Here is a 20,114-nt window from a genome sequence, read left to right on the forward strand (position 1 = left end):
TGTGTAGACAAAAAACAAACAAACAAAAATTAAAAAACAAAAGTAAAACAAAAAGACACTAAGAAATCTTTTCATAGGATGAAAAAATTATTTGTGTTATGTACAATTTGTGCTATGACAAAATATTCAAATACGTAAGACTCCCAACAAGTCTCTAGGAAGCAAAAACTTTAGGATTTCTCTGTTTCTCTCTCACATTTGGACTTACTGAGTAGTTGATGACTACATTATCAAAGAAACAAAAATTTAAATTCAGAGTGCACCACTGCACATTCACCACATATGGGTGAGGTTTTAGAGCAACTCTGTACTTTCCTGAATATAGACTTCTAGAAAGTTTAGGGGAAATTGTTTGGTCATACCTCATAGTACTGAACATATACATATGAAACATTTGCATTTTTTGCCAACAGTATATAAATATTTATGTTTATTAGTATTCAGGTAAGTGACAGCTATAGCAGAACTAGTTGTAATAGGCTCACACAAAAAAAAAATATCTTAAGGTCCGTCAGGGTGGATTAGACATGTGGGGTATACCCATATCAAAAAACAATAATATTATGTCAATTATGTTCAACAAGTTGAATAACAGAACAGATAGCTTTCTGAGAAAAGCCAGATGTCTGAGTAACATCTTCAGTGTGGCTCTGTTCCTGTTATATGCAAAAATAAGGAACATTAATCTGTAGTAGAAGTCCTCAGTAACTGATATATAATTGCTCTTGATACCATTTCCAAATTTCTGACATTAATGTAGGATTAAGATTAGTCTTATTAATTAGGATTAATATAGTATAGGATTTATATGCTAGATGTTGCAGGTGATATGAATTTTAAATAGAACTAGAGTCATGGATCAAAAGTCCCAGTTTTACTTCTAAAATGTGTTATTTCTTGTGAGAATACCCTCAACATTTGCATATCCTTTACTAGTGTTCCATGTTCATTTCAGCTCACAATTCCATGTTAGAGTGTATCTTTGTGAGAGGGTAAAATCAGAAATATCAGTCAAGAGCAGAGAAATTCAAAGAAATTATTGCATGTATGATGGCTTATCTGCTTGTGCCAAGCTCAGTTCCTCCATTTTTCAGTCCCACAAACCCTACCTAGAGAATGATGCCACCCACAATGGGCTAGATCTTCTCACATCAATTAAAACAATCCCCCACAGACATGCTGTCCTAGTTCGCTTTCTACTGCTGTGATAAACATTCAGAACCAAAGCAACTTGGAGAGGAAAGTGTTTATTTGACATATACTTCCTGATCACAATCTATTATTGGGGGATATTAACATAGGATCTCAAGCAGAAACCTAGAGGCAGGAATTGAATGAAGACGAGATTATGGAGGAATACTTCTTACTGGCTTGTTCCTCCTGGCTTACTCAGTTACTTTCTTTTTTCTTTTTTTTTTTTGATTTTTTGAGACAGGGTTTCTCCATAGCTTTTGGTTCCTGTCCTGGAACTAGCTCTTGTAGACCAGGCTGGCCTCGAACTCACAGAGATCCACCTGCCTCTGCCTCCCGAGTGCTGGGATTAAAGGCGTGCGCCACCACCGCCCGGCTTCAGTTACTTTCTTATACAATTGAGGGCCACTTGCCTGTGGTGGTACCGTCCATAGTGGGCTGGGCCCTCCTACATTAATCATAATCAAGAAAATGCTCAATGAACTTGCCTCAGGCCAATACAATAGAGTTATTTTCTCATTTGTAATTTCCTCTTTTCAAATAACTCTAGCTTATGTCAAGTTGACAGAAAATAAACCAACACATATGCCCACAGACCAGGCCAATGTAAACATGATTTTAGGTTGTATGAAGTTGACAGTTTAAGGTAACCATCACAGCTATATATACACAAACAAACATATATAATTTTGAAGGATAATTTGCCACTAGCAATATGTAGTAGTAAAGACACAGCACGCACTAATATTAAATAAAGTCAAATGATCAGATTGTGTGCTAGCTAGTCTTATGTCAACTTGACACAAGTTAGAGTTATCTGAAAGGAGAGAACCTCAATTTATAAAATTTTTTCATAAGATCCAACTGTAGGGAATTTTCTTAATTAGTGATTGATGAGGGAGAGGCCAGCCTATTGTGGGTGGCACCATCCCTATAGCTCCTCGATATAGAAAAGCAGGCTGAACCAGTCATAGGGAAGTAAACCAATAACGGCACCACTCCATGGCTTCTGTATCAGTTCCTGTGTAGCTGGAGAATTTGCTCTGTGCTGGATCCCGGTGGACTTGTTTCTCTTCCACCCATTGGTCTTCACAGCCACTTATGAAATAATCATTTGGAGGTTTAATATTAATTATAATTGTTTGGCTGAACACTCAGACTTTTTTTTTGTTTTTTTAAGACAGGGTTTCTCTGTATAGCTTTGGAATCTGTCCTGGAACTAGTTCTGTAGAGTAGTCTGACCTTGAACTTAAAGAGATCTTCTTGCCTCTGCCTCCCAAGTGCTGTGATTAAAGGCATGCACCATCACCACCCAGATGGTTCAGGCTATCTCTACATATAAATTAACTCATTTCTAACAATCTGTGTATCACCATGTTCTCTGTGATTTACCGGTATCTTATTCTGGTATCTTATTCTTCTGGCGACTGCTGGTGTCTCCCTGTCACTCTGCTTGGAATTCCTGTCTAGTTATATTCTGCCCTGCCATATATCAAAGCAGATTGCTTATTAACCAATGGTAATAAAACATATTCGCAGCATACAAAGGGGCATCCCATATCATTCCTGTCTCTAGGATCTTGCTCTGTTTGAGTTCATGCCCTGATTTCCTTTGGGAATGAACAGAAATGTGAAAGTATAAGATGAATAAACCCTATTCTCCCCAACTTGCTTTTGGGTCTTAGTGTTTTATTGCAATAATAGAAACCCTAATACAAATTGATACCAGGAGTGGGATATTTATGTGACAGATGTGACCATGTTGCTTTGGGGGATGATTGTAGAAGCACTTTGGAATATTGCGCTAGAAGAACCACTGAGTGCTAAGAGCTCTATTTGTTCTGTGGGCGCTTGGAAGGTAAGAATGTTGAGAGAAGTGCAGAAGATGGAGGTCTGTCTTGGGAAGTTTCACATCGAAGTTTAAAGACTCTATTGAGGTCATTTGTTATTTTGAATTACGATCCTGTGGTCCTGCTTAGCTGGGGCTGAAGAATCATGTGTCATTAATAAGTCAGCAGAACTACTAAATAGAAATTTGCTTTGCTGAGATACTTGATGCTGGTTGACTGGAGCTAAGAAATTAGTAGTGATTAAGAAGAGACCAGCATCACTGAGGTGAAATCTTCTGACAGTGTCCCTTGAAAACACACAGAAGCTGTATTCCAGAAACAGCCAAGGTTGTACCTCACGCTGGCAGCAAGACTTTGTAATGGGTAAAAGTCATCCAGGTGGTATTAGTTTTGAAGGCATGAAGCGGTCATGGGGAGCAGTCAAGACTTCGCAGTGTGAGAGACTAGGAGAGGCAATTGGTGAAGGTAAGGCTTCAGTGGCAGTTGAAGGCCTGGAACTGAAGGAATCATACGGAGAAGTTGAGGCTTGGCACCATGAGAGGCTACTGGTGAAAGTGCAGCCCAGTTGTAGCAGAAGACCCCAGCATTTTAGAGATGCCAGTACCATGACCACCCAAACAGCAGCAGCAGTGGAGACTGGCCAAGCTTCAAAGATAAGCTGTGTGTGCTGCAGAGGGGGGAGCTTGAGAAGTGAGCCACGCCCCTTGGAGAAACATAGAAAATCATGAGAGAATCCAGATATTGGACACTGAGTTATTTACAGTTTTGGACTTCAAATTTGCTTTGGTTTTATTGTGACTATATCCTAGTTCTTCCCTCTTGAAGTAAGAAAATATTTAATTTATTTTTTTAATTTACTGGAGCCAATAGTTAAAAGACTGAACTTTTAAAAGACTTAGGATTTGAAAAGAGATTGATTATTTTAAAGGGATTAAAATTTTAATGTTTGAATTTGTAAAGACTGTGGGACTTTTAAAGTTATTTATGATTTTAATGTAAGATCTTTGGGACAGAATAAGAAAGGAAGGTTTGTGGCTTAACAGTGATCTGCTTGTGTGTCAAGTTGACAAGAGGTCAGTGATGCTGGCCAGTCTTACGCCGACTTGATATAAGTTAGAGTTACCTGAAAGGAAGGAACCCCAATTGAGAAAATTTCTCTGTAAAGTCTGGCTGTAAGGCATTTTCTTAATTAGTAATCAGTGGGTGAGGGCCCAGCCCATTGTAGGTAGTGCCGTCCCTGGGCTGATGGCCCTGCTTCTGTAAGAAAGCAGGCTGAGTGAACCATGGTGAGCAAGGTAGTAAGCAACACCTCTCTATGGTCTCTGCGTCAGCTCCTGCCTCCGAACTCGGACCCTCATGCTTATATGGCAAGTGCTTTACCAATTGATCCATTCTCCTCTTACAAAATTTTCTTAGATACATATGACAATGCAGATATGAAACTGTCATAGAATTATATGTGGTACCAATGAGAATTTTGATGTCCATGAGTTCTTGGCATGTTGTTCATTACAAGTAAATCATAGAATAGCTTACTTTTTTGAAAAAAAAAGTCCTAAATAAAATATATGCAAGTCACAATATACATGAGTAAGTATAAGATTTGCTTATTAGTAGTATATTCAGTATTGCAAAATATTGCAGAGACCCAGAGGTTACATTGGTTTACTAAAAGATTCACCAGAAATTATTTTTCTGGTAAACTATCTATCTAGAGCATTTTAAAGATACAGTAGCTGCCATCATGAGATGGAGACACTTTACCTCTTTGACTTTAACAACAGACAGCTTAAAACTCAGAGGGAAGGGGCAAACTGTATGGTGCTTAGCTTCTCTTTCTGAGCTTAGGTACCCGAGTTAGGGTAAGGTGCTCACTCTAAATATGAAATTTGGTGTAGGAATTCCCTAGGAAGAAATCAACTCATTCATTTCAGATATTGACAAGAAGTCTGTATCTTTATGCCATCTCACACCTTTGTTAATCTCTAAAAGATTCTGTATTTAACATTTTAATTTCAAATCAAAAAGAAAACATTGACAACCAGATGTAAAGGAAAATGTGGGATTTCTGGTATACATATTAAAGTGGTAATAAATAAGTTATGAAAGAAAACTGTAATAATTGTTGCCATTTGAATTTTTATTTTTAATTTAAAATTTCATTAGTTTGAGTCTTATCCTAACCTCATAGGCACATTTCATCATTAATTCAAGAAATTTTTATTTTATTTCTGGCAGTTTATTTTTTATTACCAGCCTGAATCACTCATTTCAGGTATGTTGCTAGCTCTTGTCTCCTTTGAATTTGACATTTGTGAATGAGGAGATATATTTTCTCCAAGAAAAGGAAAGGTGTGAGTCTAGAACATTGTCAGTCCTTAGAGGTATAAAATATGTAGTTTTATTTCATATATGTTATAAATATAATAAATATTTACTGAACAGTTGTTAGAGGAGTTATATAAATAATAGAAGGGTGGATTCACATGAACAATATGCATATATCTAGATAACTTTGTCAATGACAGATGTATTGAATTAAATGTTATTAAATACATCCATGTTTAGCATGATAGGAAATCATTTTTCATTCTCTTAAACTTCTTTTTTACTCAATTCTGCTATAGATGCCTATACCAAAGCTGAAGTGATTTATTCTTGGACTCTTGGGAAGAACAAGTCTGTGGAAGTAGCACAGGATGGCTCTCGCCTGAATCAGTATGACTTGCTTGGCCATGTTGTTGGGACAGAGATAATCTGGTCTAGTACAGGTATTGGCTATTTTATCTATTAAACTTCTATGTAATCTCTACCATATGCCAACATTGTATGCATAACTTATTTAATCTTTAAAACAGTTTTTGAACACTATTACAGTGATGAAATTAAAGGGATTTAATAATTTATCCCATGTTGGAATTCAGTGTCAGAATCAAATTGTGAACCCAAGCAATAAGCTCTTAAGTCCCTCTGAAGCCTGGTACCCTGATACCTTCTAAGAAGTGTGACAGAAGTAAAGGAAATGTGATAGAAATCAAAGAGGGCATAGTGGTAAGATCACTGAGCTTAGGTCAGAAAAGATCCACTAGTGCTGAGGCAGTAAGTTATTAGCCCTTCTAGAGGTTTAAGAGAGTAGTCAGCAAATTAGTTTCTTCACTAGATTACCGACCTCAAGGAAAATGTGTTTTAACAAAACCTGTGACATCTTCGCAATAGCTTATATTTGGATAAACAAATACCTTTTGAGAGACGTGTTCTGAAGTATGCAGGTTGTCCATTTGTATACTACCTGATTGTAGAGGTACAATAAAAATGAAAATTTACTGAAATAAAAAAGTACGTCAAAAGGAAAACAGAGTAATTGGAAAAATGGAATAGATGCTAGATCCCATATGTCACGTAACATATGTGCGATTATAGTGTGGAGGTGTTCAGCATTACTTTTTAAACATTAGTCTCTGTTGAGTCCACAATTACTGATGACGTTGGATACCCAGCCATTCTTTCATTATTTGGACATTTTTCGGCTATGACTTCATGATGTTATAGCATGTCACCTTGTGTGTCCTTCACTTCAGGACCAGGGGAGAATATAGCATATTAGAAATGCCTTTGCGCAGGGCTGTGGATTTCCTATCTCCAGGAGTATATTCTGTACAAATTAATTGTGCTCCCTGTCTTAGACCTCTTCTGAAAAACCTACTTGGCATCAAATTTGTCAAACAATCTTACTAGTTATCCAAGCAGTCCAAGATCTCATTTCACGGTTTAAACCACTGGTTCAGTTTTATCACATGGAAAATATATGTTCATAATAGGAATATTAAAAATGCATGGGACAGCCAGTAGAGGAAATTTGGATATAACCAACTCAGTGTGTTCATGGCCTCTGTATCTGCAGATTCAACTAAGAATGAAAATGTTTTAATTGTGTACTAAACATATGTAGAAAATTTTTGTCATTATCTATACAATATAGTACAGGAATTGGTATAAAATTATTTGTATTACATGTGGTATTTTAATTTTAAAGAATAGTATAGCTGAACATAGGTGGGGTTTTTTTGTTTTGTTTTTGTTTTTTTTTTTTTTTTTGAAGACAGGGTTTCTCTGTAGCTTTGAAGCCTGTCCTGGAGCTAGTTTTTGTAGTCCAGGCTGGCCTTAAACCCACAGAGATCCACCTGCCTCTGCCTCCCAAGTGCTGGGATTAAAGGCCTATGCCACCACGACCCAGTTTGAACATAGGTTTTATACACATATTATGCAATTTTATGCAAGAGACTAGAATATTTGGGGATTTTGTATTAATAGGGGTTCCTGAAAACAGTTCACCCAAATCACAGAATTACAGTTTAACTCTTTAATTGCACTACCTGGAAAAAATTTAGCAAGAGACTGGAGACATGCCTCAGAAGTAAAGAGTTCCAGCTATTCTTACAAAGTACCTGGGTTCAATTGCCAATACATATTTGGTAGCTTACCATGCCAGTTTCATGTAATCTGCCACCATCTTCTGACCTACACAGGCATCCCAAGCATGTGTCCACACACACATACCTGAGAGATGTGTGGTGGGTATGGGGAGAGGGAGATAGATAAGCAGATAGACACAAACAGAAATAAAAATGAAAAATAGAAAAATCTAAAATAGAAAATTTTCCTTAAAAGATTTAATATGTTAATTACATATGATATATGTTGATATATAGGAGAATTCCCTTAGCATTTTTCAGTAATTCTAAAGTTTAGTTAAATGGCAATTTGGAACACTGAAATGTATCAGTATTAAAGGGCCCCTACCATTTATTCTGTTTTATAGTTTTATCTACTTTTAATATTAGAGATTTTATAAAGTTTTCTTTCATTAAATGTACAGGAGCCAAGCAAAATGCACATATGATTCAGTAACAATATATTAAAAGTGGTAATAAAGGCATTAATTCTTATTTTGTTTACTTTGAATAAAAATAAAATAATAATGTTCTCTCTTTCAAGGCCGGAGAATTCTTGACAGTTATTTGTGGTTTTCTGTGGAAAATGTAGCCTTTCATTGCTGAAACACAGCAAAAGAATAGTTTCATTTGTAAAGGCATTGTGCAGTGCTGCTAGCCTACTTAACCAATTATCTACCATTGTGCCCTGGGTTTAATTCTGTAAACAATATTTCCAGACAGCATTTTGCTACAGTATAATTATCTGTCTATGATCCAGACAGAACATTTTTGAAAACTGCTACTCTGAAAGTTTAACCAGTTCCCTTTCCTACTGTCCCTGTATGAGCACACTAGTTTTCCTTTTGCCTTAGCAATACAAGTATTATGAATTCAATTATCCCCTCTACCCTGAGAGCTATGTCAAAGTGTTAACCTTGTCACCTTATAATATGACATTATTTGGGATTACTGTCATATAAACGTTATCACTGAAGATAAAGTCATATTGCACTAATGCAATATAATTGGTGTTCTTATGAAGAGGGAAACTTTGGACAGAGTGGAGTGAACATGAGAGACTATTTGAATACATAGGCTGTGATCAGGTGAATGTTTCCATAAGCAAAGAACTATCAAAGGTTGTCTGCAAACAAGCTGAGATTAGTAAGAGACAAGGAAAGAGTCCCTTACAGTTTTTTTCTTTATTTTTACATTCCAACCACAGTTCTCCTTTCCAACCCTCCTCCTTATCATCCTCTCCCCAACCCATTTCTCCCACCAGCCCATCCCCCATTCCCTGCTCCCAGTGGTCAAGTACTCCCTCCCATGGGGAGTCAACAAAGTCTGTCACATTAAGTTGGGACAGGACCAAGCCCCTCCCCCCTGCATTAAGGCTGAGCATGGCATCTCACCATAGGAAATGGGCTCCAACAAGCTAGCTCATACACCAAGGATAGATCCTGGTCCTACTGCCAGGGGCCTCTCAAATAGTTTATGCTTCACCATTGTCTTCCACATTCAGAGGGCCTAGTTTGGTCCCATGGAGACTCCACAGCTGTCAGTCTAGAATTCATGGGTTTCCACAAGCTTGGTTCAGCTGTCTATGTAGATTTCTCCCGCATCTCTTCATCTCCCTTGATCATATATTTCCACCTACCCCCTGTCTTCAATTGGATTCCCAGAGCCCAGCCTGGTGCTTGATTGTGAATCTCTGCATCTCCTTCCATCAGTTACTGGATGAAGGCTCTAGGTTCTCTGGAGCTGTGGATTTTAGTCTGGTTATCCTTTGCTTCATATCTAATATCCACTTATGAGTGAGTAATACAGTGTTTGTCTTTCTGAGTCTGGGTTTCCTCACTCAGGATGGTTTTTTTTTCTGGTTCCATCTATCTTAAAGTAACTCTATCAAAAAAGTGAAAGATCTGTATGAAAAAAAAACTTTAAGTCTCTGAAGAAAGAAATTGAAGAAGATATCAAAAAATGGAAAGATCTGTAGTAAGGAGGCCACGTGTTGGTTCCCAGCTGCTTAACCCCAAAATAACCACACATAAACTGTATTATTTAAATTGCTGCTTGGTCCATTAGCTCTAGCTTCTTATTGGCTAACTCTTACATTTTAATTTAATCCATCTCCATTAATCTGTGCATCACCGGGAGGCCGTAGCCCACCAGCAAAGTTTCAGCACGTCTGTCTCCTGCGGCGGCTCCATGGCTTCTCTCTGATTCTGCCTTCTTTCTGCCAGCATTCAGTTCTATTTTCCCCACCTACCTAAGTTCTGCCCTGCTATAGGTCCAAAGCAATTCCTTTATTTATCAATGGTAATCACAGAATACAAAGGGAAATCCCACATCAAAGATCTTCCATGTTCTTGGGAAGGTAGGATCTACACAATAAAAATGGCAATCTTACCAAAAACAACCTACAGATTCAATGTAATCCCCATCAAAATCCCAACACAATTCTTAAAAGACCTTAAAAGAACAATATTCAACTTCATATGATAAAATAAAAAAAGAATAGTTAAAACAATCCTGTTAAAACAATAAAGGAAATTCTATAGGCATCACCATACCTGACTTCAAGCTATAGTAATTAAAACAGCTTGGTATTGACATAAAAGTAGACACGTGGATCAATGGAATCAAATCAAAGACCCTGATAATAAACCACACATCTAGGAAGACCTAACTTTTGACAAAGAAGCCAAAATGGTACAATGGAAGAAGGAAAGCATCTTCAACAAATGGTGCTGGCATAACTGGATGTGAACCTGTAGAAGAATGCAAATAGCTCCATACCTATCTCCATGCACAAAACTCAAGTCCACAAGGATTAAAGACCTCAATATAAATCTGACCACACTGAACCTGAGAGAAGAGAAAGTGGAAACTGGCCTTTAATGTATGGGCACAGGAGACCACTTCCTAAATATAACACCAGTAGCACAGACACTGAGAGCAACAATCAATAAATTGACTTCTTGAAACTGAGAAGCTTCTGTAAAGCAAAGGACATGGTCAATAAGACAAAACAGCAGCTTACAGAATGGGAAAAGATCTTCACTAACCCTACTTCTGAAAGAGGGCTGATCTCCAAAATATATAAAGAACTCAAGAAACTAGACATCAAAATATAAAATAACCCTTATAGATTTTAAGCAGAGCCTGGCCCTACTGGAACATTCATTTCAAACTTCTGAGGTGATAAAATTGTCTTGCTTTAACAAATCCAGTATCTGAACCTTTGTTGAGGCAGTGTCAGCAAATTAATGTATCTGGAAACTCTTGTTTAATTTTTCTTATCAATGAAGAAATTAACACATGCGTAGTGATGAAATTAACAATGATTGATTGTTGAGATTATAATATGTGCCAGACACAGCACTAAGGACACATATTAACTCCTTTTAACATTGAACAACACTGTGAAGTAAGCAATATTGGTCAGGTGTCTGGATAAAGAAATCATGTATCAGAAAAAAAAATCATTGCCTTAAGCTCTTATGGTTCAGTTCCTTTCAGGTTTATATTGTGCTTTTACTGCTATATATTTTAACTTTTAGAGATATAACATGGATTCCTTTGTTTCAAGTATATGAATGCACGGTGCACTTCACTCACACAATACCATCCCATCCCCCAAGAAGATTCAGTATATCTTGTTGGATGTGTATAATAGTCACCTATGTTTCATGTGCTATCATTTCTTTTGTCTTTGTTTCCTTGTCTTTCTTTCTAGAAGATTAACAACTACATTTAGTTATTTTGTTGGTTCAAATTCACACCAAAGATCCTAATCCTAGAGTCTGTTAGGTTATGAACAGGGTGGTTATGAAGGTTTCTTATATGGTATTTAAGTAAAGATACAATCCTGGATTATACATGTAGGACCAACATAATTACAAAAGATTTTTCATAAAGAACAGGTGGGGAAGGCTTAGTGGCGAAAGGTGTTCTGACTTGCTCTCTTTGGGCAGAGAAAGTCACAGCTCACTGTGACTGTGCTATGCTCCTCTCTTTACTGATTCTTGACCTGTTGTCTTTCTTAGGGGCTCATACTTGTTTTGCATCATTTATTGACTGCATTTGTTGTGTCCTAAATACACATTTATATAAACTTAGGTTCATATTGAATTTTTTTCTCTTTTGTATGTTCTCTCTATTCTGTTTCTGAGTCAAATTATTTAATAAGAATGGATGTACATTTTGTATATTTTCCAACTAGTTTTAGCTTTCATACTGTGTGTGTGTGTGTGTGTGTGTGTGTGTGTGTGTGTGTGTAATTAATAATTCTAGGGAAATAGACAAGCAAGAGTTAACCATGGTTACTGGTAGCAAGGATAAGTAAGATGGGTGAGTGGGAAAGATATTGATGTGTAACATGAGTCAGGCTCATTGGGATTTCTGTCCTGCCAGGTCCCCCAGCCGTTTAGCCCCAGAGAAAATCACACAGAGAGTCTGCATTACTTATAAACTGATTGGCCCACTAGCTCAAGCTTCTTATTAGATCTTATCGCTTATATTAACCCATTATTCTGATCTATGTTAGAAATGTGGCTCAGTACCTTTTTCATCGGGGCAGGTCACATCCTGCTTCTTCGGTGGTCTGGGCAGGAGTGGAGGAATAGGCTTCCTCCTTCCTAGAATTCTCTTGTTCTCATTGCCCTGCCTCTACTTCCTGTCTGGTTGACCTACCTATACTTCCTGCCTGGCCAATCAATATTTATTTAAAACATGATTGACAGGATACAGACAATTCTCCCATACCATTGATGCATTTTCTTTCATACCTTTTGATTTAAAACCTATATAAATATTATAACCTCACATAAATTTGCCAGGATTTCCCTTCTAAATGTTGAATATGCCCCTCCATGGAGGTTACATTATGTGACTAGGGACCTGCGCAGAGAAGAGACCTGCAATCCACAGGTGTTCTGTTTGGTATGGTTGAATTTCTCTCCAAACATTGTTAGTCTCCACTCCACTGTGATGTAATTTCAGAGGCTTTCTTCTCTTGGCTCTAGACTCAAATGTCTGTAAAATAAATGAATGAAATTCTTCAAGCTTGGTGACTAGGTATTGACATCAGTTTCTATTTCAATACTGACTCAATTTCCTCCCACTTTGAAAATTATTATATTAATTACTTAGGAGGATAGTTAGGATTCATCATTTTTCCCAATCTCTTTTAGATGTTTAACCTTTTGCTGCATCAGTTTATTATAATTGCAATTGCTTATGATGTCTTTATGTTTAGACAGATTCCAAAACAGGAGACTGAAGGAAAGAGACATAAAAGAAACATAGAGACATGGAAGTTAAAAGGCTACAGAAGGCAAGATAAAGCATAAGGAATGGATGTAGAGAGATGAAAAAAAATCATCATGAATTTAAGGCAGGAAAAACTATTTTTTGTTTATTGAGTTAATTTGTCAAGATTTTTTTAAAAAAAATCCTCTGTGTATTTCATAACTCTCAATAGCTAAGTTGTTTAAAATAAAGCTTCAAATATTTCACACGTAACTCAGATGGAGTTTAACAGGCTGGAGAGCAAAAGCAGAGAAAAATATCCCAAACCACTTATATAGTCATCTTCATAAAAACAGAGAGGTATCAATAAAGACAAAAAGGAAGGGAACATTAGTTCACCTCTGTAGGGATAAGTCCCGCCCCTTAAGGGGCGTGTTCGCCTCGGGCTAATGTCTGCCTATAAATTTGGCGAGCAAGCTCCGAGCTTCTCGCTTCTGCTTTCCTGGTCTCCGCGGGAACGGTGGTTCTGTAAGTCTATTTCTACATTAAAGCTATATATATATATATTTTTACACTCTGTCTGCATTCATTTACGCCGTTACATTTTGGCGTCCAACGTCGGGCTATTTTGCCCCCGACTCAAGCGGGTAGCCCGCTAGCTAACACAGCACCCTCCCCGGTGCTGTTTTTCAGTTCGTGACTCCGGCCCCAGTGCCGAGTCCGAGACACACTCGGCGACACAGGCCCATTCTGCCTGCCTTGGCTAAGTTTTGCAGCGGAACCCCACTGCCTGAACCCCACTGCCTGAAGCTCAAGTACTTGCGGTTTTGCAACAAAAGCTGCCACAGCGTCAGATTTGGTCTGTTACAAAGTGACTTGGCCGGTTGTGGTGGCCCACGCCGGTAGGATTTGCTGAAGGAGGCAGAGGCAGGAGGATCATAAGTTTGAGGCCGGCCAGGCAGTGGTAGAGCACGCCTTTAATCCCAGCACTTGGGAAGCAGAGGCAGGCAGATCTCTGTGAGTTTGAGGCCTGCCAGGCCTTGGTAGTGCACGCCTTCTATCCCAGCACTTGGGAGGCAGAGACAGGCGGATCTCTGTGAGTTCAAGGCCAGCCTGGTCTACAAGAGCTAGTTCTAGGACAGGCTCCAAAAACACAGAGACCACCACTGGCAGGAACCGATCTTTGCAGGTAAAAAAATTTTCTTTTATAAATAAAATGTCTGAACACATTACTGTTCAAGAATTTAATGATTTTTTTAATTGTACCATGTGGGAGATTTTACAAGAGGTGTCTATCACCCCACATATATGGATCCTTCTGGGATTCGTAGTTTTCATTGGCACCAAATGGTTTGATAATAGAAATATGATAAAGTCTTTACGAGACGAATCCAGGATTCTTAAGGCAGAGATTGAACGCTTAAAAACAATTGAGAATGACAACAATCTTCTCAAGAATCAGTTTGAAGTTCTCCAGGCTGATAACAATCTTCTCAAGAATCAGGTTGAAGTTCTCCAGACTGATAACAATCTTTTCGAGAATCAGTTTGAAGTTCTCCAGGCTGATAACAATCTTCTCAAGAATCAGGTTGAAGTTCTTCAGGCTGATGTTAAGGAGAAATTCATTACTATGGAAGAGGGAACAGCTGATCTGGACCATAAGATTCAGTCCCTTTCTGTAGGAAATGAAACATTAACTGAGAGAATCAAAACTGCTGGATGTGACAATCGGATTTTGTCTAAAGCTTATGACAGATTGACGGAAAGATTGTCAATACAAGAAGGCACGGTTTATGCCATAAAAATTATGTCCAAAGATGAGATGTTATCTCTAACGGACAAACTTCATATTTTAGAATCCTCAATGAAGGCTTTGGAACATAATTCTGGACAGGAGATTCAGACATTGCAGAAAGCAATGGTGAATAGAATTGAAAAGATTGAGGAATTTCTAAATTCTGATGAGGAAGAGCAAAGGGTAGAAAGGAAAATTTTAACTACATCTGTGGGTAAGTCTCTCCGGGACAATTTCCACAAAGCTCTACCTACAGCTCTACCTGCCTTTCCAGTAATAACAACAGAGAAGGTGATTGGTTCCAAAAACCCTAGGGTCATCAAGGAGGATACATGGGAACCTGTGCGTATGAATGATCTCAAGGAAATAAAACAGGCTGTCATGACTTTTGGGATGCAAGCCTCTTTTGTTAAAGAGATGCTAAGATCTTGGGCCACGACAAGCAGAGCAACCCCCTCAGACTGGCTCCAGCTGAGCTCTGCAGTACTCGAGAGTGGACCACAATTGAAATGGAAATGCTTATTCAGGCAAGAGGCTAGACTCTTAGAACAGCAGGAAAAAGCGAAGGGAATTGACATTTCCCTAGATCAAATTCTAGGTGAAGGGCCCTTTTCTGATCCTCAGGAACAAGCTAATTTGGATGAAAACACACTCTCCATGTGTACTACAGCAGCCTTAAGGGCTTGGGACAGGGTACAAGACCCAGGACAGAGAATGGAATCATTTGTCAGAGTTAAACAGGGTCAAAGAGAACCCTTTAGTGACTTTTTACAAAGATTAACTAAGGCTGTACAAATAGGAATATCTGACCCAGAAGCAAGACGTATAATGATTGAGTCTTTGGCTTATGAAAATGCAAATGTGGAATGCAAAAGGATTTTGGGTCCTTTAAAGCTCAGATCAGCGCCGTTGGAAGAATGGGTCTTGCATACACTCAATGTTGATACATTTGATTATGGCACTGAAGCATGGGTAGAAGAAGCAATTTCCAATGGTAAAAGGAGACACCAGAATACCAAATGTTTTAATTGTGGAAAAATGGGTCATATTAAAAGGAATTGTAGACAACGGATTTTCAGAAATAATAATAATAATAATAATAATAATAATAATAATAATAATAATAATGCATCTTTCAGAAATAATAATAATAATGCATCTTCTAGAAATAACAGAAATAGGAGGACTCAGCCTTCAGGTTTATGTAGAAGATGTGGAAAGGGCAGACATTGGACGAATGAATGCAGGTCTACAAGAGATAGACAAGGCAACCTGATACAGCCGGGAAACGTGAGAGGGGGGGCCTCACAGGCCCCCATGGCAAACATGGTTCAGTCATATCCAGTTTCTGCAGAGAACGTGCCTCATCAGGACAATTAGGAAGCCCCATGCCTACTGTTACAAGCAATAATGAACAGAAAGATAAGTTACGTGTGTTTTGGCAAACTTCTATAAATGATCAAAGACCTAAACTGAGAGTGTGTGTAAATGGCATTTTTATTACTGGCCTGCTGGACACAGGTGCTGATGTAAGTATCATTACCCCAGAATCTTGGCATCCGTATTGGCCTCTTCAGAATGTAAATGTTCAGCTCCTGGGAATTGGAACCCTATCTCGAGTAAGGCAGAGCACGAGATGGGTTGAATGTATAGGGCCAGAGGGACAAATAGGAAAATTAAAGCCATATGTAGCCAATATCGCAATGAATTTATGGGGTCGTGACCTATTACAACAATGGAATACTGAAATTAACATTCCTGCTAAATCTAGAGCCTATATTTCTGAGAATAATATTAAAAGATATTACAAACGGAGAAAACCGGCCATTCGGGCTGTACAAGAACAAGCAATTGATGTCCCTTCAGAGATACCAACAGCCTTGCCTCTAAAATGGTTGACTGAGAAACCAATATGGACAAAGCAATGGCCTTTAGCTGAGGAAAAGTTACAGGCTTTAGAACAGCTGGTACAAGAACAATTAGATGCTGGACATATAGAAGAGTCTACCAGCCCTTGGAATTCTCCTGTATTTGTGGTTAAGAAAAAATCAGGTAAATGGAGAATGGTGACAGATCTCAGGGCCATCAACAAGGTTATTCAACCTATGGGCCCTCTGCAATCTGGAATTCCTTTGCCCTCTTTATTACCAAAAGGATGGCCTCTCATAGTTATTGATTTAAAGGATTGTTTTTTCACTATACCTTTGCAAAAAGAAGATAGAGAAAAATTTGCATTCACAGTGCCTACTTACAACAATTCTCAACCTTCGAGGAGGTACCACTGGACCGTTCTCCCCCAGGGTATGTTAAATAGCCCCTCCCTGTGCCAATATTTTGTGAACCAACCATTGCAAATAATACGCAAGAAATTTCCCAAATCTATAGTATACCATTACATGGACGACATCTTGTTATCCGATTCAAACATGGATACCTTGAACAGACTGTTTGAAGAAATAAAGATACTTTTACCTAAATGGGGATTGCAATTAGCTCCTGAAAAGATTCAGAAGGGAGATTCTGTTAATTATTTAGGTTATAAAATAGGTTTGCAAAAAATTAAGACACAAAAAGCACAAATTAGGAGAGATCGCCTACGGACTCTTAATGACTTTCAAAGACTGTTAGGAGACATTTCCAGTCTACGACCAGCTATTGGAATAACACCTGATTTAATAATTCATTTGAACAAAACCTTGGATGGTGATAAAGATTTAAACAGTCCCAGAGAATTAACAGCTGAAGCAGAAAAGGAACTGACAATGATTGAGGAAAAATTACAACAGGCACATGTGGACAGGGTGAATCCAGAGCTCGATTGTATTCTCGTCATACTACCATCAAAAATTTCTCCTACAGGAATTTTAATGCAGAGAGATGATATTATTTTGGAATGGATCTTTTTACCACATAAACCAAGTAAGAAACTGAAAACTTATGTGGAAAAAGTCTCTGAGTTAATTATAAAAGGCAAGCTGAGACTTCGTCAACTAGCAGGCATAGACCCAGCAGAAATTATAGTGCCTTTCACTGCTGATGAACTAAAGAAATTATGGGAAGATAATGAACCATGGCAAAGAGCTTGTGCTAATTTTTTGGGAGACATTAATAACAACTATCCAAAAAGCAAGCGGCTTAACTTCATAAAGAGAACTTCTTGGATTCTTCCTCGAATCGTCCGTGATGCTCCAATAACTGGAGCCCGTACATTCTATACTGATGCCAATAAATCAGGGAAGGCAGGTTACAAATCAGAAGACTTGGATAAGGTGGAACAAAGTCCGTATACTTCTGTCCAGAAGGCGGAATTATATGCCATTCTTATGGTGCTAAGGGATTTTAAAGAACCTATTAATATAGTTACAGATTCACAATACGCAGAAAGAGTTATTTTACATATTGAAACTGCTGAATTTATACCTGATGATACTGAACTAACCTCATTGTTCCTCCAGGTTCAAGATTTGATCAGGAACAGGCTTTGCCCTATATATATAACACACATCCGATCCCATACGGGTCTGCCAGGTCCTCTAGCACAAGGTAATGCAGAAATTGATCAATTATTGATTGGTAGTGTGCTACAAGCCTCTGAATTTCATAAAAAACATCATGTTAATAGCAAAGGTTTGAAGAAAGAGTTTTCAATTACATGGCAACAAGCTAAGGAGATTGTAAAGAAATGCCCTACTTGCTCTTTCTATAACCAAACGCCACTGCCTGCAGGGGCTAATCCAAAGGGCACCCAAAGGAATGAAATCTGGCAGATGGATGTGTTCCACTTTGCAGAATTTGGCAAATTAAAATATGTACACCACACCATAGACACATATTCAGGTTTTCAATGGGCTACTGCCCTGAGCTCAGAAAAGGCTGATTCAGTAATCACACATTTATTGGAAGTTATGGCCATCATGGGTATACCTGCGCAAATAAAGACAGATAATGGTCCAGCATATGTATCTAAGAAAATGAAACGCTTTTTTGATTATTATAATATAAAACACATTACAGGTATACCAAATAATCCTACAGGTCAGGCAGTTATAGAAAGATCAAATCGTACTATAAAGGATATGCTGAACAAACAGAAAGGGACTGAAAATACCCCCAGAAATAGATTACATAATGCTTTATTAACCTTGAATTTTCTTAACGCTAATGAGAAAGGAACGACAGCAGCAGAAAGACATTGGATAATGGAAAAGTCTGCTGAACTAAATCAACCGATTTATTTCAAAGATGTGCTGACCTCTCAGTGGAAGCCAGGAGATGTGCTACGTTGGGGAAGGGGTTTTGCTCTTGTTTCCACAGGAGAAGAAAAATTGTGGATACCATCAAAATTAATAAAGTTTCGATTTGAAGAGGAGAAACCTCTTGGAAAGGAGAAATGACAACTCATCCACAACGATGATATTCATACAGGTGGTAAGAAAAACATATAGAATGGGGGCAGGGTTCTGTTCTTATCTCCACAGGAAAACACTCATCTTTGAGAAATTCAAGGGACCCTGGAAGTTTGGATACTGACAGATGGAAAAATACCTGCCCAATAGGAAATATCAAGAAAACTGAATGGGTTGTGTAAGTAATATTAAACCATATTTCTAAATTTATAAAGCTGGTTTTGAAGTTGGACTCTGGCTCAGTCCCTCTCCAATTCCAAGCCTGTTAGTAAGAGAAAAACCCAGAGTTTCTGGAGTTTCTGTCTCATGTCAAGAGCCATGATATGGGACAGAAAGAAATATGAGTTTAGAAAACATCTTTGCTTTTCTTCATATCTATCATACTTTTCATTGAATATATCTATCATGTCTTTCATTGAATATATATATATATATATGTCTATATGATTAATGTTTAAGTTTTTCATAATGAACAATGAGTTTTTCCTGAAGTGACATTTGAAGTTTCCAGGAAGAAGATGGGGCCCCATAACAACAACTCCACCTGGTTGATATGACGTCGTGATACTGACAGCGCTACTACAAGACCTGCTTTGGGTACCAGCTGCACAAGACAGTTCCAACTTGGTTAGCTGAAATGGTGCACATCTTATGCAACATTTTGGCCAGACCTGCACGAGAATACTCAGAGACTATTTGCAATCTTAAAAGACATTATCTTGAAATTTAACCATCATTTTACTTTCACAGGATCCCCCAGAAAGAACGTCGCCCCTATGACAGCTGGAAGTAATTCTAGAGAACGACGTCCCCTCTCCCAGTAAAGTTTGCCCTTGGGTTTAGGGACATCATTTAGGGGTTGATTATAATTAGTATATGATTGAGGGTTGGGGGAGGAATTTTATAAGCTCAGGGATCATTTTGAAAAAAAAAAAAAAGAGGGATGATGGGATAATAGACAAATATATTGGTATAGATTCTTGTATATTGATACAAAGTTAAATTATATTGACTATTGTACGCATGCATGTTTCTACCTCTGTTTAAAACATTTTTATATATTGACATATATTGTATTGATATATATATATATATATATTGTATATATTTACCACATTGCAGTGTACATTTCTACCTCTGATTAAGATACTTATATAATATTTGTGTATTGATATATATTTACCTA

General features: G+C 37.9%; 1 protein-coding gene across 1 annotated transcript in view; it reads left to right on the top strand.

The window, feature by feature from the left end:
* LOC121440443 (gamma-aminobutyric acid receptor subunit alpha-3-like) overlaps positions 1–20,114 on the top strand; it is a 160,482-nt gene that overhangs the window by 111,308 nt on the left and 29,060 nt on the right. Inside the window, exon 7 of the mRNA XM_041641194.1 lies at positions 5,669–5,812. Coding sequence (XP_041497128.1) covers positions 5,669–5,812 — 144 coding nt within the window. The remainder of the gene's footprint in view (positions 1–5,668; positions 5,813–20,114) is intronic.

Source organism: Microtus oregoni, unplaced genomic scaffold (genome assembly GCF_018167655.1).
Source record: "Microtus oregoni isolate MIOR12 unplaced genomic scaffold, Mior012 000067F_ref0000223, whole genome shotgun sequence".
In the NCBI taxonomy this organism is placed as follows: Eukaryota; Metazoa; Chordata; class Mammalia; order Rodentia; family Cricetidae; genus Microtus; species Microtus oregoni.